Genomic DNA, 26,994 nt, shown 5'->3' with positions numbered 1-26,994 from the left:
AGGCCTGAAGCAGTACCTTTCTGGTAGTACTTGGAATTGTGAGTCCACCTGAATCCAGTGCAGAGGCCAAAATCGGTCAGCTTAATATGCCCATCCAGGTCAATCAAGATGTTGTCAGGCTTGATGTCCCTGTGGATGAAGCCCATCTTGTGCACACTCTCAATGGCCAGAGTCAGCTCTGCGATGTAGAAGCGGGCGAGGTGTTCAGGGAAGACCTCCATCCGGATCAGCAGGCTCATCATGTCCCCACCAGGTATGTAGTCCATCACAAAGTACAGGCTGTCCTTGTCCTGGAAGGAATAGTAGAGTTTGACCACCCACTCATTGTCTGCCTCAGCCAGGATGTCCCTCTCAGCCTTGACATGGGCCACTTGGTTCCGGTTCAGGACATCTTTCTTCCTCAGCGTCTTCATGGCATACAGAGCGTGAGTATCCACCTTACAGGCAAGGCACACTTCTCCAAAGGCACCAATGCCCAGAGTTTTGATTTTCACAAACATGGACTTGTCCATCTTGGCCCTCTTGAGTCTGTTGTAGTTCGACTCCTTCTGGTAGAGGATCTTCCTCATCTGCTCCTGCTCAGCCTCGCACAGTCCAGCCTGCACACAGGGAAATCCAAGAAGTCATGTCAGACGGACCCCACGGCAGCCAAGATAGGGCAGGGAGGACTCCAGACTAGGTCTACCAGACAACACAGGAGACAGCAGCCAGCCGCCATCTCTACATGTGGAGGCGGACATACATCTGCCCCTATCCGCAGCATTCATCCCCACACGTGCAAATATGGAACCCAAAGAAAAGCCTTTGTCTGGGTGAGTTACATTGTAAAAACCAAGGAAATCCACTGGTACTTCAAAAATAAAAATGTCCTGTGGAAACATTCCTAGAATCCTTACTCTAGTTAGTATTTCAGGAGTTAAGAGAAAATGGGAGAATAGAAACCAAGCAATGACTGGAACAGAGAATGAGAACGCAAATTAAGCCTTAGAATCTGAAGTGACTAATTTATGTGCTGTAAATATACTAGAAGATAAATTTAGAAGACTTCACAGTGTCAGTCATAGAATGTTTACCATGTACCGGGGCCGCAGAGATGGCTGTGGGGAGGAGCACGGGCTGCGCTTCTCCTTCACAGACTCTATTTCCATCCTCAGAAGCCACAGGTGACTCCACAGCCGCCTGTGACTCCAGCTCCAATGCCCTCCTCCGGCCTTCACAGACAGAGTGTGCAGACAGACATGCGGACAAAACACTCACACACATAAAAGAGAAACAGCATGCATGCATGCATACACACACACACACACACACACACACACACACACACACACACACACACGCACACACACACACGCACACACAGTAAGGAGCAAAAAAACAAAACAAACCAAAATCAACATAAAACTCCACCCTGAGCTCGGTTCTGGGAATCCTCCCAACCTGGCACTGGAAGCTGGGCAGGGCTGGGAGACCCAGCTCCGTGCAGGCAATGCAAGACATTGGCTCAAAGAAACAACCCAACATCATGTTCTAATGTGGATTGGTGAGCCAATGATACTGTATTTTTCACTAAAATGTCTAATTAAGAAAGCTTTCTTCATCCTTTGAAAATGTTAACACTAGGTAACCCTTGATTTCCCTGTGTGCTCTCTTCAGAGTAGACACAGCACACCAACCAGGGTGCTGATCACTTGCTAGCCAGGGTCCTCGGAGTCTTCTGCGGCTGGGGAAGGAGGAGGGAGCCGTGCACACACGGAGGCTTCTCCACGTGTCTGGCTCATACCCAGGCCTGTGATATGAGATGGGCATGTGATGAAGGTGTGTGGCTGCTACGGTGGGGAGGGGAGAGTGCACACAGTAGGAAGGAAGTGAGACATTACTTTGGCCATTTCCTGCTCCAGCTGTAGCCTCCGGCTGACCTTCTGCTGGTAGGTTTTGATGACGTTCTCCACATGTTGTTCCATGAAGAATTTGAAGGCATATGGGGAGTAACTCTTGATTCGAGACTCTCTCTTCTCTTCATCCCTGCTATTCTTGCGGACAGGCACTGGGGAGGTCTGGATCTGCTTTTTGTCCCTGCCAGCTTTGTCCCCCTTAGCGCCCTTGTGGCCCTTGTCATTCCTGTCTTGCTCGGTGGCCCCGCGCAGACTCTGCTCCACACCGGTGCACAGGCGGTCCAGACCAGCGCTGTACTGCTCAGACTTACTGGGCAGCAGCAAGTGCTTTGGGTAGGGAGGCGGTGGGCACCTGCGCTCGGAGCCCCCGAAGTCCATATCCAGCGGGGGTGGGCCTGCACCGCCCTCCTTGCTCTCCAGGCCCTCGGCGGCAGGGGCTGTGGGGGCAGGCACCCAGGCGGGGTGCGAGGGCCCCACGGCTGTCTGAGGCTCGGGCCGCAGCACGCGCACGCTCTTCACAGGGTGAAGGATGTGTGCAGCCGTCACAGCAGTGACTGTGTTGGGGGCGGGCAGTGAGGGCTCAGGTTGTGGGCTGCTGAAGGAGTTGGTCCTGCTGGGCCCAGCCCGGAAGGCCACATGCGGCCGGGAGGCCTCTAGACTCTGCTTCTGCAGCGAGTCACGGCGTGCCAGTGGAGCTGCGGGCCAGGGCACGGGAGAGCCCAGCTCGTACAAGTCAGCATTGAGGCTGTTCCTGGACGGTGCCAGAACGGCCTGTGTAGAGCTGTCCCCAGTGAACGTGGGGCCCCGGGTGGCCAACACATGTAAGGGGTGGGCCCCAGGTACTGCAGCCGCTGGCTTGTGGTGCGAGGTGGTGTACAGACCAGCATGGGCAGGGAAGGTGAGGCTGGCCGGAGGGCCACCCTGGGCCTTGGCCAGGCTGGAATAGGTGTCTGGTGGCGTCTTGCTCTGGAAGGAGGGGCTGCGCTGAACCCCATACCCAGGCTGCTCTGACAGTAGATGAGCACGACCATAGTGTGCGCCTGGGAAGTGTGCGCCCGCATCCACTGCGGTGCTGTAGCCTTTGGGGGGATGCTGGTGAGCCGGGGCGCCGTGGGCGCCGGCCCCGGGGAAGAGGAAGTCTAAATATTGCCGTGGCATCTCCTCCAGGGCAGCGGGGCCCTCGTAGTTTGCACCGCCCAACTGGTGGTGGGATGGGAATGCTTCCCCTGTGCCCTCAAAGCTGGGTCGTCGAGTCACTGCAGTGGGCACCAGGCCCTTTCCTAGAGAGGAAAGGAGGAGAAGTCAGCTTCCGAGCACATGGTGGGCTGCTACTCGCAGGGTGGGCCTCAGACTAGCCTAATCTTTGGGGTTGGGCAAATGTGTAAGGTCTACTCAAGATTCCTGACAAGATGTGTCCTGCCCCAGCAGAAACTGGTCACACTAAAGTGGCATGCAAGGTAGGGGGAAATGGCTCGCGGGGCTAAAGGTCAAAGAGCATATGGGAAGGTTATGGGCCAGAGGGGGTCCAGTGCCTTAGGTGACACAACACCTAAGGTCAGTCAGCCTCTGCCATGCTAGGGACTACCTGGACAGACAGACGACACTGTGCTCTCCGTGGCGTGTGGTTATTTGGGAGGGGCCACGTTGACGTACTGCCATGGTGGAAAAGTCTACTGTTCCTAACAGAGGGCAGAACTGTACCCACCGTCCAAACATTCATTCTCCTTTCATCTATTTTCCAAATTAAAATTCTGTTGGGTTTCTGTCTTTATTAAGGACCAACAAAGTGATAAATACCCAACATTACTAAGAACAAAACCACGGAGAGGAGACGGAGAAGTTGAATTTGGTTCCCAGCAGCCATGTCAGGTAGCTCCCAACTGCCTGTGATTGCAGCTTTAGAGGATTCACTGCAATCAAGTGCATCGTTCCCATTAAAAGTAAAATACAAGTCATTTTAAGATTCCTTTAAAAAACGAAACTCACGGGCTGGAGAGATGGCTCAGTGGTTAAAAGCACCCAACTACTCTTCCAGAGGTCCTGAGTTCAATTCCCAGCAACCACATGGTGGCTCACAACCATCTGTAAGGAGATCCAATGCCCTCTGCTGGTGTGTCTGAAGACAGCTACAGTATACTTATATATAATAAATGAATAAATCTTTAAAAAAAAACGAAACTCACAAAGAGTCCCTCTCTTAACCAAGACCGAGGCACAGGTGGCCGCTGTGTCCTTACTCCTGACTTCTCCATTTCGAAGCTCTCTCCTCACGTAAAGTAGACGTCTGAGAGGACAAAGGCTCCTTTCTTTCGTCTCCTACACAGACTCCTCTGCTCAGGCGGCGTCTTATCCACTGGAGGGAACAGCCCGCACCACCCCTAACACACCTGGCAGGAAGAACCCGGCAGCCTTGGCACTGAGCAGGAGTTTCAGCTGATGGAGGACTTTGAGCAGCCTGGACTGAGCAAACGTCACTAGCACAACAACCAAAAGCAAGAAGGAAGGCGGTGGCTACAGCGGGGCTGTTCCCTGCAGCGCCATTCTCCAGGGCAGACTCCAGAACCCGGTGAGGCACACAGAACTGTGCATCCCTACCACAATGCAAACACTTGGGAAGCCTTGTGCTGTCCTCATTCACCAAGGGAAGACTGTCACACCACAGGAGCCACAGACTATCTACTCCTTCTCTGCAGAGGACCACGGCCAACGCAGTCAGGGAGGTATCCCTTATCCCTTCAGCTGCCTGCTACTGAATGTGAGAAAAAAAGGTGATTTGGGAATTGATAAGTCTCTCTTTTCAAAGACCCTTCCTAAGCCCAAAAAAGGTTTTAAAAACTTGAACTCTTAACTCTTTTTTTCCCCTGAAAGATGAAAAACTTCAGCAGACACATGAACTCTCTAGACAGTAACACAGGCTGCTGTAAAGGGAGGTCAGGGTCATGTGAGCACCTAGGTTAAATCCCAGGGTTGACTAGGTCTGGTTCTCTGTGTAGGCCTCCAGCTCTCAGACAAACCATTTCCTGTGGCACAGCCAGCCTCACCTGGGGAGGTCTGCTTGATGACTCGCACAATTTGCTCATTCCTGGGGTCCAAGTAGCCCATCTTACTGATGTACTCCAAGGCGGCTTCAATACTCCTACTGCCTGTCTGCTTGAGCGCTCTGCCAGCCATCTCCTAAGAAGGAAGCAAGACATGTCACCACTGTCATCGCCATAATCATCATCGTCGTCGTCATCATCTTTACTACCACAAAGCCAACTGTGCCTCCTTTGTGGCTGCAGATGGCCACTGTGATCATCTGCACATAGTATACCATGGAACTTGACACAAGAGCTTGTGTCAAGAATGTGCAGGGTCGGGTTGAGGATTTAGCTCAGTGGTAGAGCACTTGCCTAGCAAGCGCAAGGCCCTGGGTTCAGGCCTCAGCTCCGAGAAAGAAAAAAAAAAAAAGAAAAAAGAAAAAAAAAAAGAATGTGTGGGGTCTCTGATGGTTGGTCTGAAAGAGGCTCGGGATCTTTAAAGAACATTAATGATGGGGCTGAGGAGACGGCACAGCAGTTAAGAGCACTGACTGCTCTTCCAGAGGTCCTGAGTTCAATTCTCAGCACCTACATGGTGGCTCACAACCATCTGTAACGAGATCTGATGCCCTCTTCAGGCCTGCAGGTGAACATGCAGACAGAGCACTCATAGGGAAGGAAGGAAGGAAGGAAGGAAGGAAGGAAGGAAGGAAGGAAGGAAGGAAGGAAGGAAAGGAAAGGAGGGAGGGAGGGAGGGAGGGGGGGAGGGGGGGGGGGGAGGGAGGGAGGGAGGGAGGAAGGAAGGAACTTTAGTGACTGGATTGCTGGACCCAGAATGAACCTAAGGCAGACATGTTACCTTAAAGAAGTATGGCAGAAGGAAACTGGTCTTGCTCCCAGCTCATCTCTATGCTAGCTCTAGGGTCAGTTGAAAGCATGGATGTGTGCAGGAAGCAACTGCTGAAGTAACTTATGAGACGTTTAGTGAACGCCTCCCATTGACAATGTCCTCTGCTCTCTACAACAGTTAAGGAGTTGCCCAAGACAAACTTCATGAAGCCCCTAGAGCTCTGTCCACATCTGCACAGCTCTGTCCCTTAAAAGTGACAGAACTGGGGTTGGGGATTTAGCTCAGTGGTAGAGCGCTTGCCTAGGAAGCGCAAGGCCCTGGGTTCGATCCCCAGCTCCGGAAAAAAAAAAAAAAGTGACAGAACTGTGAGCTGTAGAGATGGCTGCCTTCTACCCAAGGGTAAAGCATGGCATAGATCCTTTTGAGGACAGATGTATTTGGAAAAGGTGGAGAAAGTTACTCAGAGCTGTAGGGCACACCAGGAGGGTGGTGGCAACACCCAGGGGCATGTGATGGGACAGGGAACCCCCATCTAGGGCTGGGCTATGGCTTCCTTTGCCTGTTTGCAATACCAAGGGAACTTCCAAGCACAGATGCACATAGTATGAAGATGAGGCTGGGGGCAAGAGTGGGGTGCAGAGCTCAGGCTCTGAGGTAGAGATGTAGAATGGGGTGCAGAGCTCAGGCAGTCTGAGGTAGAGACGTAGAGTGGGGTGCAGAGCTCAGGCAGTCTGAGGTAGAGATGTAGAGTGGGGTGCAGAGCTCAGGCTCTGAGGTAGAGATGTAGGAAGCAGAAGGTTGGGCCAGGGGGCCAAGCATCTGATTCTCTAGGGCTGGGAAGAAGGCAGTGAGAGGGGGCAGATCTGGTGAGAATGGTAGGCAATAGGGGCACAGAGAGCTGGTTAATAGTAGGTAGTCCAGCTGCAGAGTAGTATTCTGGAGAAAGAGCACTACCCTCCATGTTCCTGGCCAGGCCTGGTGACGCCTGGCCATTTATCCTAGTCTACTTCCTTAAGACTGGGAGAAACCAGCTGGGCATGGTAGGGCACTCCTTTAATCCCAGCACTTGGGAGGCAGAGGCAGGTGGATCTCTTTGAGTTCCAGGCCAGTCAGGGCTACAAAGAGAAACCCTGTTTGGTGGGGGAGGGAGACCTGTGAGAAATCTGGCAGAGTCTGAAGCCCCATATCCATCCCAGCTTCATCCACCCACTTCATAGTACCTAGAACTAACCATCAATCATCTATCATTAAATCGTGTTCTATGTTCCTGGCTGTTTGACAGCCAAGTGACAGGGCACACCGTAAAGTCACGGCCAGATCTGGCAGGGTCAAAGGATGCAGGATGAACAGACAGAGGTCTGAGGTACCACTACAAAGAGGAGGAGCAGACCTGAGAGCTGAAGAGCAGGCTGGGAAAGGGTGGTGGGGATTATATGAGGCAGCACCTTGCTTGACAGAAGAACCAATGTTCACCACCCGGAACTGCCAGGTAGGAAGACAGCGGAGCTCAGACATGAAGCACTTTCCACCTCACCTGCAGTCGGTGATGAAACTCACCTTCCCTACTTCACAGCTAAGCTATGTGATGAGGTCATGTCTACACTCGCTCAAGACCGCATCTGAGCTCGCCACCTGGAGTCTTTTGTTCCTATTAAAAATGTGCCAAGTGGAGCTGCCCCTAACCACAGGCCATTTGGCACTAACAGCCCAGCTGCTCTTTGTGTGAACTGGCTGTCTCTTTAGGGTAAGATACGAAGCCAAACTCCCCACTGACTTCAAGATCTGTGAGCTTTCCGTGCTTCCGACCTAGGGACTTAGCCAGGAGGAGTCTACTGAAACCTCAGGCAAAGACTTGGAATGGCAGGCATGTTTTAAATCACAAGACCAAGAGACATTCATGAACCAGCATGCTTATAAATAAACCCCCAGTTCTGTCCTTTGTAATCTGTCACACGTCACTACATGGTTAGCAAGCCTGTAGTCTCTAAACACTAACTCTCTCTCATATATGCTCCTGCACATATCCAAACACTTAGGCTTCTGCAGTGCTGGGCTGGGACCCAGGCCCTCACACATGCTGGCAATGCTCTACTACTAATCTTCACCCCCAGCCCCTTCAGGTCTTTAGTTAAGAGTTAAAGGAAGGGTTGGGGATTTAGCTCAGTGGTAGAGTGCTTGCCTAGGGAAGCGCAAGGCCCTGGGTTCGGGTCCCCAGCTCCAAAAAAAAAAAAACCAAAAAAAAAAAAAAAAAAAAAAAAAAAAAAAAAAGTTAAAGGAAGTCCAGAGTCTGTTTCTAAGTCTACCAGGAGCAGGGATCTCAGTGTCAAGGACAATACATGTAGAGTTACAATGGGGCATGGCAGGAGGTTGCCTGAGGACTGAGTGTGGCCTCTCCCCTTCCTTTCTCAAAACATTGAGTCAGTGTGGAGTCCTGATCTAGAACTGTCTGACCAATCCAGAAGATAGCGCACTGAGCTAGCTAGATGGGCAAGCTACTCAGTGCGTGTGTTTGCACACACACTACTCAGTGCGTGTGTTTGCACACACACTCTACTGCTGCCTGGCATCTGTGCAGCTTTCTCAAACCTCCTACCTGTTCTGCGCATGTCTGCTCATCTGAGGAATGAGGTTACCTAGGGCTGCTCTGGGATTGAGTGGGCCACTGGTATCCTTGTGTCCCAGGACCATTTCAACATCAGCTGCTATACTTCTCAGAAGCACCTTATGTGTCTCTGGCAGAAAATATAAAGATGAATATAAAGAATATAAAGAAATATAAAGTTGTAGAATTTATGCGCATTTGGTATCAAATACCTCTAATACTTCATACTTTATCCTTTAAACCATAATTACATAAACACTGAGTTGCGCTCCCCTCACCAGGCCGGAACAGCTATCTCTGGTTTTCTCGGGGTTACCTCAAGCCCAGACTAGGCTTATGGAGATGGTAAACCCTTCCCCCTGATCCGCAGGTGGATACTGATAATGTGTACAGAGAATTTTCACCAAAGCTGCTCCTATCCCCATGAAGACTGCCTGAACACTGCTCCCCTACAGAGTTGGCTCCTACTGATATTAGCTAAACCTTGCTGTGCACCGGGTCCTAGGCACGGGGCTCAGCTGCCCTCTGGATGCTCAAGACTGCTCTCTCTGCATCTGAGGGAAACTTCTCTGCTGCAGCTGCGGCATCACTCACATCTGCTCTGTCCAAGCTCAGCTCAGGCTGGGAGACTCTACCTGTCAGCCTGCCTACCCACAGGACAGGAACCAACCAACTACAGGCTCCCACCAGTGACCTTATTCTTCCTCTGCAGCTCACTTCTCCACACTTTCTCTGTGTGCACAAGTTAAGGCCCATGGGGCTGCTGTGGGAGCAAATCTCTTCTTACAGGTTCACCCAGCTCAGAGGCAAGCAGGAACTGAGCTTACAGTTGCTATAAAGTTTATACTTTCTATGGTTTTACAAGCATCCCTTGTGACTGTGAGTTATTTAAATTCAGTGACAATTTATTATGTATGAAGGAAAGAATTTCCTATGCAGATCCTCTCCCACCCTTCCTGGTGAGGAAGCATTTTTCAAACATTAGCAAAGCCATATCCCATGCTCTAACATTCCAGCTCTGAGGTTTGGCTGAAAAGCTAGGAATGGAGTGTTCTGGACTTGCTAGGTCTTCCAGTGCCTGCATCAGTCTGTGGCTGCCACGGTCACTGGGTTTCTCACACAACTTGTGATTTTAGTCCAAGGGTGGGAGCGATTGGCTGAAGGGGCTGGGTCTGCAGACCATGGTGACTGTTGTTTCGAAGCCTAAGATTTCATTTCTTGGAGAGAACAAAGAAAGGGAAGAAGCAGTGGCTCCCCAGGCTGGGGAGGAGTAGAGGATGCCAGAGAGGCTTAAGTAGTGGCCAAGGCCTCCTGCTCCACGCTGTCCTTCTCAGGCTGACTGCTGCCTTTCTGAAGTTGCTTCCAGGAACCTTTGGAAGCACAGGGATAGAGTTTCAGAGCCTCCCACTGACAATTCAGTTCTACCCAGGGTATCTATCCATCGTGTGCTTTGTGGAGAGAGCCTAGAGGCTCGGCAGGGCTCTGAGAGCATGTTCCCGAAAGCCAGAAGCGTAGTGGAAGAACAGAAGTGGCCTTGGCGTTTTCAATGGGTGTACAAGACAGAAAAAACAGTTACTACTTCACATCTGTGCCCCAAATAGGAGCATCCACCCAGCCTTTGAGCCTGCTGGGGAAGGTGCGGTTCCCTCTCCTTCACAGTTTCTTTACCCCCGGGGCTGCACACTGATCACTGCTAAGGAAAATACATTTTCAAAGGTACTTAGTGAGGAATGTTGTTCTAAAATGAAACCAACAGGAGAAATTGTCAGCCTTGTCAATGATCAAACACTAACAACAACAACAACAACAAAAAAAAGTGTGTTCTAGCTTGTCAGCACCAAAATAAGGTTTTTAATAAAAAACAAAACCCCAAAACAAACACTTTCAAGCAAATATTTTTAAGAATAAAAAATTATGAGCTGGAGCACTGACTAGATATGTAAGAGCACTTGTAGCTCTCATAGAAGACCAGGTTAGCTTCCCAGCTCCCACACAGTGGCCAGCAACCACCAGTGACCCCAGTTCTAGGGAATCTGATACTCTTTCTTCCAACACCCGGGCTATGTGGTGTACAGACAGACAGACATGCAGACAAAACATCCATGCACATAAAATAAAGCTGCAAAACATCAAGAATGAAAAGTTATGCTAGTAAGATGTCTCAGTAGGAGAAGGTGTGCGCCTCCAAGACTGACCACCTGAGTTTGGTCCCAAGAACCCATGAAATAGAAGGAGAACCAGCTTAGGCAGGCTGCTTCTACACACGTACACACTACCCTAACACATACACTAAGTAATTTAAAAATTATTAAGACTTTTCTTCTTGAAATTTACTTTCCGGCTACTTAAAGGAGCCACCATTGTTAAAAAGCCAATCTCCGTAATAACATTGGCCATGGTCTACTTGCTCCCCAAAGAGGAGCAGTGGGGGAGAGCGACGAAGAGCCAACCTGCCTTCCTAGTAGAGGGGAAGGCCAAATGTTTGTGTACTCTGAGGTACATGCAGCACGGGCATGGGGAAGCCCACAGTGGCAATTCTATCAGCACATTCTTCAGAAGATCAACAAGAGCAAGGGTGGGAACACTGTCTCCTGGTACCAACCCAGCAGGCTTTCAAACGGAGCTTAGTTAGAAAAGTGTAAAATAAGTCGGCTTAATGTTTTCAATTTGAAGTAATGAATTTTTTTATTAAAGATAAAAAACACTTGTTTACATCAAATCTCAATGTAATCAAAACTGCCTGTGCTATTTTTATCTTCTAATTATGGATGGTCAGATCCCCTAAATTCTCCAGACTAAAAGTGAATTGGATGAGTATGAGACAAGTGTCCCAAAGTTCCTTTCAACTCTATAAACAGAGATGTGTGACAAAATAAAGAAAACTCCACCACCATGTACAGATATAAGAACCTATGGCTCCAGGGACTAAGCCACTACCCAAAGACTATACATGGACTGACCCTGGACTCTGACCTCGTAGGGTTGCAATGAATATCCTAGTAAGAGCACCAGTGGAAGGGGAAGCCCTGGGTCCTGCTAAGACTGAACCCCTAGTGAACTAGACTGTTGGGGAGAGGGCAGCAATGGGGGAGGTTGGGAGGAGAACACCCATAAGGAAGGGGGGGGAGGGGATGTTTGCCCGAAACCGGGAAAGGGGAATAACACTTATATAAGAAATACTCAAGTTAATAATAATAATAAAAAAAAAAAAAAAAAAGAACCTATGGCTTAGCTGTCGGAAACTTATCCACAACCCCTATCAGTTTCTGCACAGCTGCATGCATACTTCAGGGGTCGTGGGTCTATCTTTCTATTCTGTCCCCGGCTATGTTAGGAGCACCCGCAATTCCTCCCCGCCCCCACTGTCTGCACAAGCCCAGGCTTTCTATTTGCTCCCAACAATAGCCTGGCATGAAGGCTATTCATGGCCAGTGCAATGTCAGTCTGGGCTTCACCCTCACAGAGCCTGGCTGTGTCCGTTTCCTCTCCTCCAGTCCATACAGCGAGACACCCAGCTGACCCAGCCAGCATGCTGCAGCTTTGACCTATGAGTGAAGCTATTGTCTACGTCCACTCCCAGCAGGGCAGGACTGAGCTCCACCCGGAAGTTCACAGACTCCACAGAGAGCAGAACTGCTCAGCAGGGCCTAGCCAAACTGGAGTCATAAGCCATGATGAGTCACCGCTGCTTTTAAGGTATAGGATGGTTGATTCCACGGCGCCAATAACAGAACCATTGCTTTCTCTGTCCATAACCTGGAAGATATACCCACTCGTCTTTAAATTCTGAATGATTATAGCTCCCAAGTTTTTACCTGGATAAACTCAAATTTGCTCTTCAGGTTAAAATATTTCCATCTGCCAGGTACAGTGGCTCATTCCTTTAATCCCAGCACTCTGGAGGCAGAGACAGGCAGATCTCTGTGACTTAGAGGCCAGCCTAGTGTCCATAGTGAGTTTCAGGACAGCCAGAGCTACATAGTAAGACTCTGTCTCAAAACAAAACAAAACATCCCCAAAAGATCAAAATATTTTCTTTCTTTATTTTTTTGAGATTTATTTATTTAATGTATATAAGTACACTGTTGCTGTCTTCAGACACACCAGAAGAGGGCACCAGAACCCATTACAGATGGTTGTGAGCCACCATGTGGTTGTTGGGAATTGAACTCAGGACCTCTGGAAGAGCAGTCAGTGCTCTTAACCGCTGAGCCATCTCTCCAGACCCAAAATATTTTCTTAAGGGTAAATGTATGCTATTAACAGACTGCTAATGAGATGAGATGGGATGAGATAGTAACCCGACCCTGACCGCTGATGCTTCTAAGGTTAGAAGCTGTGAGATTCCCTTCGGTGTAGTACATTCTAGCTTTCTACCACCCCACCAGTAAACAGCGCTGAGGTATTAGCAATCTGTGTCCTTATGGGCTCTAAAGTATTTAACTGGGTTAATAGTTACCTGAGTCATCGTTTTATCCTTTTTGGGTATGTCAAACTCTATTATTGTGTCCAATCTTTGTGAAAATGCACTTCAATCTATGTGTGTGTGTGTGTGTGTGTGTGAGAGAGAGAGAGAGAGAGAGAGAGAGACTTCAATCTTTAATAAGTAAAAACCAACAGCAGATAGAAAAAGCACTTATGGAACTACTCAGGTGAGAGGGGGAGTCGCCCTTTAACAGAATCCGCAGTCACAGTAGCAGCATTTCCTTAATAATCATTGCCGTGGTCTAAACAGTAGTGGAACGCTGAGGAGTGAGTGGGCACAGGCGTGTGCATGTGCATGTAGGCAGCCAGCTCCTTTCTGTCACAGCTGCTGGCAGAAAGTCCTCGGCTCTAACAGCCCCAGGTGACACCAACTCACCTGAGAAGACACCAAAGTCTCACCCAGTGGGATCTACCTCCTTTCTTATCCGTCTAACCAAGACATCCCTACTTTTAAGGCCTCAGATACTCTATAAGCCACTGTGTGTGACTCACCCCAAGAAAAAGCCCCAAAGCAAACATAGAGGAAATCTACAGAGTGAGTGATCGTGTGCCTTACTTTCAGTGGAAATAACCCTTTTTGGGGGAGAGAGAGAGAGAGAGAGAGAGAGAGAGAGAGAGAGAGAGAGAGAGGAGAGGGGGGATGTAGGGAAGGCTGGGGAGGCCAGAATCATTCAGGCAGAGACCAGCAGGAAGTCTTTTACAGCCAGCACGGGAGAGGTACATCCCAGGCACAGGAAGGAAGACAGAGAAGGAGTGCAGAGGAAAGTTCTAGAAACCACCTGCCACGTACGCAGACACACGTTTTCCAGCAAGAGAAAACCTAACGACAAATCAGGGAGCCAGCCCCTGAAGCAGAGCCCAGCGTGTGAGATGGGGTTGGGCTGGGCAGGAGCCGGAAGGTGGCTCTACAAGCTTCGTCCTAAACGACGTTAGGGGACTGCAGGCAGCACTGGGAAGAGAAGCACCCTGACTTGATGGTGGGCTCTGAAGAGGGAGAGGCAGTCGAGCCCACTCCTACCTCCCACAGACAGTGGCTTCTTACGTAACGGGCCTGGGGGCGTGAGCTGGCTCAGCAGGTAGATCTGATCTGCACAGACCTGATGGCCCCACAAGGCAGGAGAGACCAACTCCCAAAAGTTGTCCTGACACACCTGCACATGTGCACTGTGACATGTGCCTGAACTCAGGCACATACACACAAAATATAAAAAAATAAAGTTAAAGGGGCCTGAAAGTGATGTGATGGAGGCACGTGAACCAGGATGAAAAGAACCTTCGTGCAAAATAATGAAGAGGGTCACCATTCGCAGCTCCGCCCACAGATTTCCTCATGGCAATGGCCACCACTGTTTGAATCAGGGCTCTAGTTTTTCATCCAAAGCACACTGAGGGCTTTCACATTGGAGAAAGGACACAAGCATAGGGACAGGGATTTCTGGGTGGTTAAACGAGACGAGACTCTCCTGAGAGTTCTGTATTATTTATATGGTCAGGAAATTGGGCTTAGTAAAGGTGGCGTTAGCACCCTCCACTGCTGCTGTTGGAACTCAAGTCCCTCCTAACCTGTCCCTATCCTGACCCATCCCCTTAAAAGCCACTCAGCACCCCTGCTACGCCCTCACTATGTGTAACTCCCCTTAGTTGCCATTCCTTGTCTACCTGAGTGATCTAACACCTCTGTGACTATGAGGTAAATCCCCTTGGAATGTACAAATAGACCTCTAACTTCCACTAATCCGAAGGTTAACAATGCCATCAGATGGCATCTGGGGTCAACGGCTGAGACCTTCCTGCTCCTTGGTTTATTACTTTCTTATTTGGTTACCATAAGTCTTCATGTCACCATTACCAAGCTGCACGTGGATCTGGAGGGTACCAAAGTCTCTGTTCCAGGGTCATGGTCTCTCTGATTCTGGCTCCAGAATAAGTGTTTTTACTTCTTTTGAGGTGAGAGCTGTGCTTCTGTATCCTCAACCTCACTTCTCTGGAGAGTTACCCAGGAGGGCAGCGGTGGGCAGCTATACTAACAGGCTGGTGCGACACCAAAGACAGGGTGTCTTAGCAGTGTGTCCAGCTGCCATGGCCAGTCTCCGTCCTGAACTACAGGTCCAGACGATTCTCCTGAGACTGTCAGGGCCTCCTCTGTTCAGGAGGGTCTTGCCAGTTTCAACCAACCAACCTCTTTGCCTAGCTCCTGTTGCTTTAGACAATTAGGGTCCCTTCCAATTGGTGGCAGCACCCCTAAGAATGACTCGAGATCAAGGCATGCTTAGACCCAGGAACTGAGCAAAGTACTCAGGAGGCAAAGGCAGGCAAATCTCTGAGTTCAAAGTCAGACTGACCTATAGAACAAGTTCCAGGACAGCCAGGTCTTGAAAACCACCACCACCACCACCACCACCACCACCACCACCACCACCACCACCACCACCACCACCACCACCACCATCAACGACAACGACAACCACCAGGAGCTGTGAGCATGGTTCCTATGCTCTTCACTCTAAATCGTAGACGTTTATCTTTCCAGACCAAGAGGCTGAATCGCCATGTGAGTAGTTGCTTCCTAGGTTCACACAGGTAAGGTCTGACTGGGGCTGGAGGTCGGTGATAGAACACCCGTCCTAGCAAGTACAAAGCCCTGGATTCAGCCCCAGAGCCTTAACAGACAAAACCCGAATCGTCAAAGAAACTGAAAGCCATTAGTAAACCCAGAACATCATTCCACAAAACAGGAGCAATGGCACACGACCTTACGCTGGTAAATATCCAGGATGCCCGAGAGCAGCAGCAAGGCTAGGGATTTGCACAGACACAAGGAAAAAGGAGAACTGGCCCAAAATTAAAGATACTCAAATAAATCCCACAGCCCAAGATAACATGGCCACTCTTGGTGACTGCCCCACACAAGCAGACAGACTGTGTGCCTCCCTGTCTACAATGGAAACTAGACTACTTAAACGGTCTTCAGTGTGACAACAAGAAGGGCAGTGGTACAGGTGTCACCACAGAGTTCATGGTTCACCAGCTGAGATGAGTTGGCCACATCCATCGTTACAGACAATGCTACCAAACAATGAAGAAGGTGGATCACAAGGTCCTAGTGCATAAAGCAGGTATAGTCTGTCTCTAGATGAGAAGCAGGCACACGGGAAGGGCCGTGAAGAGCATAAGTAACCCTGCGGCACATGCCACAGGGCACTTCTTTTTAGGTCTTTGAAACAGGCAGAAGACATGGCTGCTCTTGGAGAGCCCTCCATGAGTCCCAGCACCCATCTGGAGGCTCAACTGTCTGTGACTCAGTTCCAAGGGATCTGCTCTCAGTTGCAGGACTGATGACCTCTGCAGGCACACAGGCGATGCACATACATGCAGGGAAAACACCAAACAAACGATCCCAGCACTCCTTCTAGTAAAGCAAGGTGTAGAGACAAAGACTTGATATTCCAGCCCAGGGGGAACAGACAACTGACCCAGGCTCACTGTCTGGCTAGCATGACCCACTGGCAAGTTTCAGGACAGTGAGCAAACAGTCTCAACAATGACAACAAAAAGGAGGATGAGGCCTGAAGAAACCTAAGCTGTCCTCTGCCTCTGGCTTCTGCACACACACACACACACACACACACACACACACACACACACACACACACACACACACGAGAAGATGTTCTGTTACTCTTACTGCTTTCATAAACACTGGCAGCATTACTTGTCATCGGTCAACACCAGCTGGGTCCTGCAGTGGCAGTAAACACCTAGACTGTGGTTCCGAGCCCTACTCTCCACTGTTGTTCCCTGTCCTGTCAGCTCTTTGGGCCAGAAACTGTGTTTATGGCCACTGTCGGTTACAAGAGGGAGGGGAGGGAGGGAGGAAGAAAGGGAGCAATGCCAGCCACTACAGCTGCATGGTCAGCTCCAAGAGGTAGGTAGGCTCCCCCTGACTCAGAAGCATGACAGACTTTATTCTAGGGCCTGCTCCTCTGCTACCCTCTCCTCTAAGACGGTCTGCAGAAACTGATCTTGAAAGCTACATGACATTTTTCTTCTCACAAATGATCTTGAATTTCATCTTAGATGAAATTCAAGAGTTTCTTTAAAAAAAAAAACAAACTGAGTTTTGCCTATGGATTAAAAAAAATTGGGGTTGGGGATTTAGCTCAGTGGTAGAGCGCTTGCCTAGCAAGCGCAAGGCTCTGGGTTTGGTCCCCAGCTCCGAAAAAAAGAAAAAAATTGCCAGCCACCCAGCATCTTGATAAGCAAAGTTCTTCAAGGCACGTGAAACAGGAACACCCACATCGCTAGGCTCAGGAAAGCTTTTGTGAAATTAGCATTACAAATGTGTCAGCACAGCAGTGGCTGTGTGACAAGTTCTACAGAAATGGACACTGGTGAAGCACCAAGCAGGCCAGACCCAGGAGGTGCTCTCTGCCTCGTCAGACTCTTAACTACTCTTTGAAGCCTCCACTCCTCTTCACAAGCCCCAGTCAGCTTGTGTCAGTTCTGGGTCAGTCGGAATCCCAGTCCCTACAGCTCCTACTGGCCTCTGCCAAGGGCTCAGACACACAAGAAATCTGCACTGTCACTGTGATGTCTCCTAACAGGGCAGAGAGAGAGAGAGAGAGAGAGAGAGAGAGAGAGAGAGAGAGAGAGAGAGAGAGAGAGAGAGAGTGTGTGTGTGTGTGTGTGTGTGTGTGTGTGTGTGGGTGTTTAGAGGACAGGGACTGAAACTGGGCATCTTCTCCTCCTCTATTGTAGTCCACCGTATGTATTTTTACTGGCCTGAAGCTGGATAATTTAGCTAGACTGGTTGGCCAGGAATCCCCAGGAGCTTGGATTACAAGGACATACTGCAACGCTTAGCTTTTTACATAGATGCTTGAAATCTGAACTTGGGTCCTCATGTATGCTCAGCAAGCATCTTACTGACTGAGCCATTTCCCAGCTCCGAGACTCATGTTTTTAGTGTGGCCACTATACACACTCACACTAAGGTTAGGACAAAAGCTCACACGGCAGGTGTCAAGTGGACAGCATCTTCTGAGATGGCTCTTCTCATCAGCTAAGAGGCTCCCTGTGAGGAATGATGGCAGGGTGGTGGTCCAGTCTCTACTGCTGCAGTGAGTCTTTCATGCTCCAGGAATCTTAACACCTATTGTGCACTTTTCCTGGGTCTGAAGGATGCTGGCTGTTGTCAAGTTCCAAGCTCAGATCAAAGCCAAAAAATACAGGACAGAATACTACATTATTGTTAACTAAGTGTCTAACTCTCTGGGAAATTTCCTGTCTAGCACTACCTTACCATTAGTTTAGAAAATCCACCCTACACGTTTGCTAGACAGTCAGTGAGCAGAGTCTAAGCCCTTGCAAACTTACAGAGGAAATGGTAGCATGAGAGGCCTGTAGGATGAGCAGAGTCTTACGGGGCCAGGTGCTGCTCTGTAAACCCTGCCAGCAGCCCTAGAAACGAGCATTGCCCATTTCAAAGTGGCGAGAGCCAGGAATGGGATCTCACACATGCAGCTCTGCACTCAGGAGGCTAAGGCACAGCGCCTCAGAGTTCACTAGGCCTGGGCTATGCATGGAAACCCTGTCTCAAACAAAATCACCAAAACAAGAACTGCATTAGCACTGGACCCAGAAACATGGATGGGAGGTGAGTGGGAACGTTGTTCTAAGTATTGGTTTCATCATAAAACAGCCAGTTCAAGAAGAGACATCTTTTCCAGTGAGTGACTTTACTCAGCTGTATCTTGGGCTGAGGTTATAGCTCAGTGGTAGAGCCTCTGTACTGTATTCAGCTATATTTCTCTCATGCAAACCCACTAATCAAACTGAGTAGGGAACTTCACACCTATAATACCATCAATAAAGAGGCAGAGGGTTAGCCTGGACTACATAGTATGACCTTGTCTCCAAAAAAAAAAAAGCAAACACACACAGTCAAACAGTATAAGGCTCTTTTCAATGTGACATTTCATCCATCCAGCAAGGATCCATGTCATGACCTCCCCAAACAGTACCTGGGGACCAAGTGTTCAAATACACAAGCCTATGGAAGACATTTTCCATTTAAACTACCACACACAAACATCAACTATGGACCAAGCATTCAAATATATGAGCCTAAGAGGGCCATTCTCATGTAAACCACCACAGATGGGCACTTCCAAGGTCCAATGGCCTGTTTTGTTCTCCCATAGCTAAGTAACAATGGGAGAGCATTTTGTCATGTCAGAACATTTATATGAAACAAAATCCAGCACTGGAACACTCTAGCCCCTGAAAATATCAACCATCGCTAAGCCAACCCTTTGAAGGCCTGCTGCTACCATTAGGTCAGCTTTAGCCGAATGCTGACCCAATCATCAAGCATGAGCTTATGAAGCTAATAGGACAGGGAGAAGTGCCCTGGAACAGACCATGCCTGATGGTCTACTAGGAAACCATCTACTAGAAAGGTTTCACTGCAATGCTCTCTCTCCATCAGTGCACAGCCCAGTCAGGCCAAGGTACACATGCTGTGCTCCGTTGTAGCCCTCAACTGCTGTATCAGGGATCAGAGAGTCTGCTGAACAGACAGCCTAGCCATCAGTGAGCTCCAGATTCAGTGAGAGGCCTCATTCCAAAAACATTAGTGTGGACAGTGACTGAAGAAAACACCTGGCATTGGCCTATGACTTCCACATGAACATGCATGACATACACCCCTGCACACATATTCATACACACACACACACACACACACACACACTAAAAAATATCTGGGTGTGGGTGGCCAAGCCTGTGATCTCAACTCTCAGGAAGCATCTGAGGCAAAAGGATTGTGAAATGGGACCAGCCTGGACTACAGCCTATCAAAAACAAAATTCAAAACTGAACTGATGTGTACTAGTCATGTCCACACTTCGGCTGTGATTCTCACTCTCTAAGCGCTACAGTCTAACAGCTACGTATGTGGCGTTTACATGAAAACAGGCATTACACACTGAGCAGTGGGAAGACTACTTACACTGCACAGGGCCTGGGCATCGGCTCTGCACAGACACCACGTGAGCACTCTGAGACGGAGTTTTGTCACGTAGTGCAGGCTTCCTTCAAATGCTTGACCCTCCTGCCTCAGCCTCCTGAGTGCTAGAATTACAGGCATGTGTCGCCTCACCCTGACACTACGGTTTCATACAAAGGACTGACATGCCCATGGAGCTTGTATTCACAGAAGGAGTCTGGGAACCCTTCTCTGCAGGGACTGAAGCTCAGAATGCAGGGACGCTGGGAGGGACCGCTGTCCTCCTTTCGTCCACATGCCAGGATGTGCAGGCCAGCAGCACAGATGAGGACGGGCGTGGAGATGTCATGGTGCCTGGCGGAGGGCTGGGTGGGGTTTGGGCAGCTTTGGGGTTGCCCTGAGGATCCTGCCCTGCGAGACACCCCACAGTTCAGATACAGAGGGGACTAGGACTCTAGAACACTTTGGATATCTGATCCTCAGAGGACACAATTCCTGAGACAGAAGTGAGGGAAACAGGCACACACCATCAAGAGCTGCAAGCCACAGTGTGCACCCCATTCACCACAACCTCAGAAGGCCTGACAAACCGCTGTCGTGCGACAACAAGCCAATTAACTTTGGCTTTACTAATACCCAGTGTGGGCTCTGATAGGAATGGCCCTTCACTCGCACGTGTGAAGGCTTGTCCACGGGGAGTGGCACTATTAGGAGGTATGGTCTTGTTGGAGGTGTGGCCTTGTTGGAGGAAATATGTCACTGTAGAAGCGGGCTTTGAGGTCATATATGCTCAAGCCCGCCCAGTGGTACAGTCTCTCCTTGCAGCCTGTGGATCAAGATGTAGAACTCTCAGCTCCTCCAGCCCACGTCTGCCTGCACACTGCCATGCTTCCCAGTGAAACATTAATGAACTAACCTACTGAAACTATAAGCAGCCACAATTAAAAGTTTTCTTTATCAGAGTTGCAATGGTCATGGTGTCTCTTCACAGCAATGGAAACCCTACGTCACGAAACTTGTAAATGTCTCCTAAATAGTTCCCCTATGCAGATTTCAGAGAACTCAAAAAATTACCTTATAGAAAATTAGACGGGCTGGAAAGATGGCTCAGTGGTTAAGAGCCCCGACTAAGGCTCTTAGAGGTCATGAGTTCAATTCCCAGCAACCACATGGTGGCTCACAACCATCTGTAAAGAGATCCGATGCCCTCTTATGGTGTGTCTGAAGACAGCTACAGTGTATTTATATATAATAAATGAATAAATCTTAAAAAAAAAAGAAAATTAGACAATCTGGTTTTGAAAACCAGAAGTTTGCAAAATAAAGTTGCTTCTCCTCTGTACTGTTCATTTCCCTAAAAGCATCCAGAAAGTTCTCATCTGCAATGAAATTTCTTTACATCTATCTGACCCCATCTGATGCCTAGGAAATAGCAGCAGCCTGTAGAAAAGCTGAGTTACCCAGAAGCTCTCACTGACCTGCAGGGAAAGGCTGCCTCTTTGAGCCAGCACAAGGAACAGGGACATCACAAAGAGAAACTAGGAAACTTCCCACAGACAATTCCACAAACATTCAAACAGCTGCATTTACCATGTCTGTCTGCATGTTCCCATGCTTCCCAGCAACATTATGGACTAACCTGCTGACCTTTCCTGTCACTATCAAGTACAGCTTCCCAAGGATGAGGACAGAGAAGTCTCAGCTTTGTACCAGCACTCAGACTAGGGCACATTAGAGAAACACAGAGACACCATGTCCTACTTACAACACTGGTGTGGTGTGCAGCTCACTGTCACTTGATGGGGTCTAGAATCGCCATGGAAACAACTCTCTGGGCATGTCTGTGAGGGAGCTTCTAGATTGGATGGACTGACTGATGTGGGAAGACCCACTCGTAATGTAGGAAATACTGCCCACTCTGCAGGCTAGGGTTCTAGACCAAGCAAAAGGAGAAGGAGAGCAAACACTTAGTGCACCCAGTGGTTCCAAGCTACTTGTCATGACTTTCCTGCCATGACAGACCATTCTCTAGAGCTGTGGCCAGTATACATCTTTCCTCCTTTGAGCTGCCTTCATTAGGGATGCTGTCCATTTAAAGCACATACAGCCGCCAACAGTCATGATTGGCAAGAATGCTTGCCTCCTACACTTCCCAGAAACAAGGATGGTTACAGCAGGTGACAAAAGTATTCGCTGGGCTCAGCTTTGAGCACAACATCATCCTCCTGTACAGAGAAAATGTGTGTTAAAATCAAAACAATATGATTCTTCATACTGTCACAGCCCCTCCCCACCAAAACAAATCTTAGTCTGCTCTAACGCACAGGGTTTCTCAACAAGATCAGAAAACAAACAAAAACATCTAATTCTCTAATGAGTACAGCTAGAAAAATTCAGTAAGACATTTGCAAATTAAAGGAGAAAAAATACATAGCACAAACAAGCCAGTTCGGTCCAAGGCTGGTTCAACGTATGAAAAGTAAGAATGCAAGACAGCAAAAGTACGCCTGGGGATAGAAACCAGAAAATCATCACGAGGGTCAGAAACAGCCTGCGACAAGGTCCAAAATTCTCTTATGATAAAAGCCCTGAAGAAATTAGCAATAGACGTTACATCGGCATCCGGATAATAAGTGTTGTATATGACAGACTATAGCAAACATTAGACTAAAATCAGGAAGGAGATGAAGAAGGCTATCCATTCTCACTGAGCTTACATGATAAAGAGCTTCAATATGTAGTCAGATCAGTAAAGGGAGAGAATGACAGGGCTATAAGCAGGAAAGAAGGAAGTCAAATTATTACTATTTGAGGATAACATAATCCTATACTTAAACTCTCCTGGAGACCCCTCCAGAAAATTCTCAGATCTGGTGAAGACTTTTAACAAAGTTTCAGGATACAAACTCAACGCACAGAACAAAACACATACAAGATGTTGCAAGACACAAACAAAAGTATCAGGGTCTGTTAAGAGCTCTTCCAGCTCTTGCAGAGGGCTCAGGCTCCTTCCCACTTCAGGCAGCTCCCAACTGAAACTCCAGTCCCACTGGATCTGATGCTCTCTTTAAGGGCTCCAGGGACACTGCATCCATGTGGTGCAAACACAGACAAGCAGACAAACAGAGAGGTAAGGGGGCAAAAGGGACTTGCAGGAAGGGAGAGGCACCAGAGAGAGAGGTGGCAGAGCTCCTGTCTGAGGAAGGGCCCTGAAACCTTCCTAGGCATCTGAAAGAGGGGCGGGTCTCTGCTTGAGGTCCTTTACTCTTCTGGGACACCCGAAGGCAGAGCAGTGAACAGGAACAACCATCCTGCCAAGGTCCATGGGCTCATTCCCGCTGGGGGAGCTACTGCTGCCCGCCTGAACGTTTCCAAAGTAAAACAGAAAGCCAGGAAGCAACAGCAAGGCTGAACAGAAGGCTGGAAGCAAAGAGGAAAGGGACGGAGCCACAGAGCTTCCTGAAGCCGCCTCTAAGACACTGAGACAGCTGACACAGGGTTCTCTCTGTTCTTCTACTCTGCCACAGTCTTGGGAACTCCTAGATGTCACTTGTCACCAACGCTCTTTTGCTGAATAAAAGTGTTTATAAACCAAATGACATTATGTCAAATTTACACTGAATGTTTACTTGCTAGTTGGGATAAAATTTTTGTTGTTAATCATTTATTTTTGAACAAAACAACTTTATGTTTATCATATGATTAATAATTCTTCTTATATCATAACCAGCCAAATGTATACCCATCTGATACACAGATCTTTAAGTTTAAGGAAATATTCATGTGATTCCAAAGAAAAGGGGACCAGAACCCTGAAAGCTGGTCAGAGGACAACTATCTTTGTGTTTAACAAAATACGGCAGATGGCATATTCCAACATGCTCCAGCCATGTGCCAGCCACCGTGCGAGAAGGTACTCTTTTCTATTCCTCAAGGCATCTCACGATGCAAGAGTATTTAACTCAATAATCTGGAGACAAGAGTCTGTCTGGTGGTGACTCCAGATGATGCCATTATACAGCAGGTTCCTAATAAGAGCCCCACTCTCTTCCTTCCCTCCTGACTGAGCGTTGTTAGGGGTGGCCTTGTGCTGGCTGACGGGCTAACTGCTGAGGTGCCTTAGTCCCCAGGTCCTAGCCTAGGGAGGGAGCTCTAGAAGAAAGAGCTAGCAGAGTGGAAGCTGTCCTGGATGAAAACACGCCACTTGCACAGGATGACCCCTGGGCCCTTAAAGACATCATGTGCCTTACTTACCTGGCAGCCACATTCTGCCCTACTCCAGCTGCCCTTTTCTCTCTATGGCAGTCAGCCCTGGGACTGGGAATCTTCACCAGCAGAGGCATGGCCAGCTCAGGTGGCGCTCCTACCGTCTGTCTGCCTCTGACACTCGGAGCATCACCCAGTACAGCTGTCTTTGTCACTTTGTGGATTCTTCTCTTCCACCCCTCTCACCCTAACACTAGATGAGAGAAACAAGCATAGAGAGGAAAGGAAAGAGATCCCCGAGTAAAGTCAGGGGTCAGAAAGGAGGCAACGTTACGGTGGACTAATTCCTGCTGATTACAGACATCAAGTTCCATATTCGCCATCAAATATTTAATTTCTTCTTGTTGTGTTTTCTTTGTGCATGACTATTTAACAAACCATGACCACCAACAACCAAATACCTATACCCCACCCCAGCCCTACTTCTGGGGCCCTAGCATTTATATACTCTCTTAAAGGTTCCCAGAATTCCAAATCTCACACAACTGCAGAGACTATCTGCAGCTAGGAAAATCACACCCCTGCTAGAGCACAGGACAAATCACAGTCCGCTGCTGTGGACGATCTGAAGCAGTCCCATATCCCACACCTGAGATTAAAATGGAAACACATTCATATAATATTTTTGTGTATTTTAAAGAAAGTAAAATTCCAGAATTCTCACTACAACTGAGCACCTTGTTCCCAACACAGGGAGGCAGGTGCTAGAGCAGTGCTGAGCTGAGGGACATGGGTCAAAAAGCAAAGTCCCCAAGAGTTTCCCTCAGCCTAGTAAAGACGAAGGGACATTTAACAACATCTCAGCACGTTGCTTGCATAGCTTGTCTGCACACTGTGCACGCAGAGCCTGAGGAGGCCAGAAGGAGGAGCTGAATCCCTGGAACCAGAGTTACAGATAGTTGTGAGCTGCCATGTGGGTGCTGGGAATCAAATCCAGTCCTCTGGAAAAGCAGCCAGTGCTCTTGATTGTGTCATCTCTCCAGGGAAGCTACTCTAGATCCACAAAATGGTTTGCTGGCAACAGAAAGTTTTTAAAGTCACTGGCAGGCAGTGCAAACACAAGACTGGAATTCAGAGTCTTCCCAAGATCCCTCCCGTCAAACTGCTATGATTCCTAATCTGAGCCACATTTGTGCTACGTAAGGCCTGGGAGCCCGGCTGACCACCACATAATTGTGACAGAAAACTTCAGGGTGACAAAATGGGCTTCAAGTAAATCTATTCATGATTGCCAGCAATCTTCACATTGTGGCACACAGAGAAAATGCTAGCATTTGTACTGAATGAGGGCTGGGATCGGGGAAAGGCTGCTTAAAATAGAGGCTAGGGTCTCAGCTCAGTGAGGGGCCGTGAGGATCAACCTCTGGACCCTGGCTGCTGCAGCAGGGAAGAGAAAGCCTAGCTCCAGAGTGTCTTGCTGGCTTCTCCCCAACAAGCAGGGCTCACACATCTCCCTGACCACTGCCAGCTCTTTCAAAAATTTAATTGACAAAGAGTGGGGTTCTAAAGTCAGCTAAAACTTGCACCATCACAAATGTAGCTATTGGAGAGGAAAGAGATACCTTCATAAGTGAACAGGAGCAGGTCAGCCTCTACTCAATGGGAGCCTCTAACAACTGCCACCACTTAGGTTGCTAGCACATATCCATGCCAAGATCAGACATGACAGACAACTACTGCAATGCTGTTTCTTAGTCCAAGTGAGCAGGGATTGCATGCCTAAGCGTAATTACCAATTCAGCAATACGGGTAAAACTATTAAAATGCCATTTACCCTAATATTTAAGGAAGTCAGTGCAGCTCATGGAGAATCGTCTGTTCAGATTCAGATGCTCATTTCAGCTTTTTATGATAAAATAAGGGACAGTTATGTGAGCAACAGACTACAATGAAGCTTTAAAAGTCATGTTTTAAAATGGTATTAAATGACATGAAAATGTTCATGTTGAAATGTCTGTCCCTTGACTTGCTTATAGGTATCTTTGTGCTTGCTTGGCTCTGAGTTCCAGAAACTGGTGGTGTTGTTTCCTGGCTGTGGCTTACAGTGCTCTAGCACTTAGCAACAAGCTCTGATAAATGCCAAGAATGAATTACAGGGTGATGAGAGAAAAAGGGATCTAATTTAAATGGAGGTTGGGGAAAGGGTCAAATGAAACTGCCTGAAGACAGCCTGGGGGTAGGGTGGGAGAGCACCAGGAAGTCTGAGAACAAAATCCATAGGACCAGAGGACAAAAGGCACAGGGTAGCCTACGGCTACAGGTTCTCTAGCGCCCCTCTGAGGATGGTGGGGAATGTTTCCAGTTGTGAAAAGACTCAAGAGTGCTGAGAGAGCGGTCACAGACTATGACAGACATTTTTTTGCTGGTTTTTTTTAAAAGCCATGCCTAGTACATTCGTATACTGCTTAATACATGCTTTTTTAAATTAGGAAACATTGCTCAATTTTAAAAGGTTAAAGCGTGGTCATATCCACGTTCTTATGATGACAAGCCACCTCTCTACAGCCACAGTTCCGTGAATCTACCTAACTCCATGCTAAAGGCAAGGCTGGGCCTGGCTAGGGCTGGGATGGATGGCAGGTATTCAACTCTGTCTTAGACCAGGTCTCTAGTGCTAAACGTCCACAAGGGGCATGCCTTATTTAGTAGAAAGAAGACCCAGGAGCAGGGATGACAAGGGGTAGAAACTCTCATTTTATTTATCTACTTATTGGGCTTCATGAGGCGCTGAGAATGGGACCTTGCACATGCTACTAGGCGCATACTCTGCCATGGAGCTACCCTGAAATCCTTTAAAAAAAATTCTTTTCCACAAAGTATGTGGTTTGCCTTTTGTAAGGGCCAAATGATTCGAAAGCCATTGAAGG

General features: G+C 48.5%; 1 protein-coding gene across 1 annotated transcript in view; it reads right to left on the bottom strand.

Moving 5' to 3' along the window:
* Nucleotides 1–26,994, bottom strand: part of Lats2 (large tumor suppressor kinase 2) — a 50,926-nt gene that overhangs the window by 7,032 nt on the left and 16,900 nt on the right. The window contains exons 3-5 of the mRNA XM_032917685.1: nt 4,937–5,069; nt 1,881–3,175; nt 17–599 (exon numbers count right to left, since the gene is read on the bottom strand). Coding sequence (XP_032773576.1) covers nt 17–599; nt 1,881–3,175; nt 4,937–5,069 — 2,011 coding nt within the window. The remainder of the gene's footprint in view (nt 1–16; nt 600–1,880; nt 3,176–4,936; nt 5,070–26,994) is intronic.

The sequence above is a fragment of the Rattus rattus genome, chromosome 12 (genome assembly GCF_011064425.1).
Source record: "Rattus rattus isolate New Zealand chromosome 12, Rrattus_CSIRO_v1, whole genome shotgun sequence".
NCBI lineage: Eukaryota > Metazoa > Chordata > Mammalia > Rodentia > Muridae > Rattus > Rattus rattus.
The sequence above is the reverse complement of the archived record's forward strand: the minus strand, read 5'-3'. Positions and strand labels throughout refer to the sequence as shown.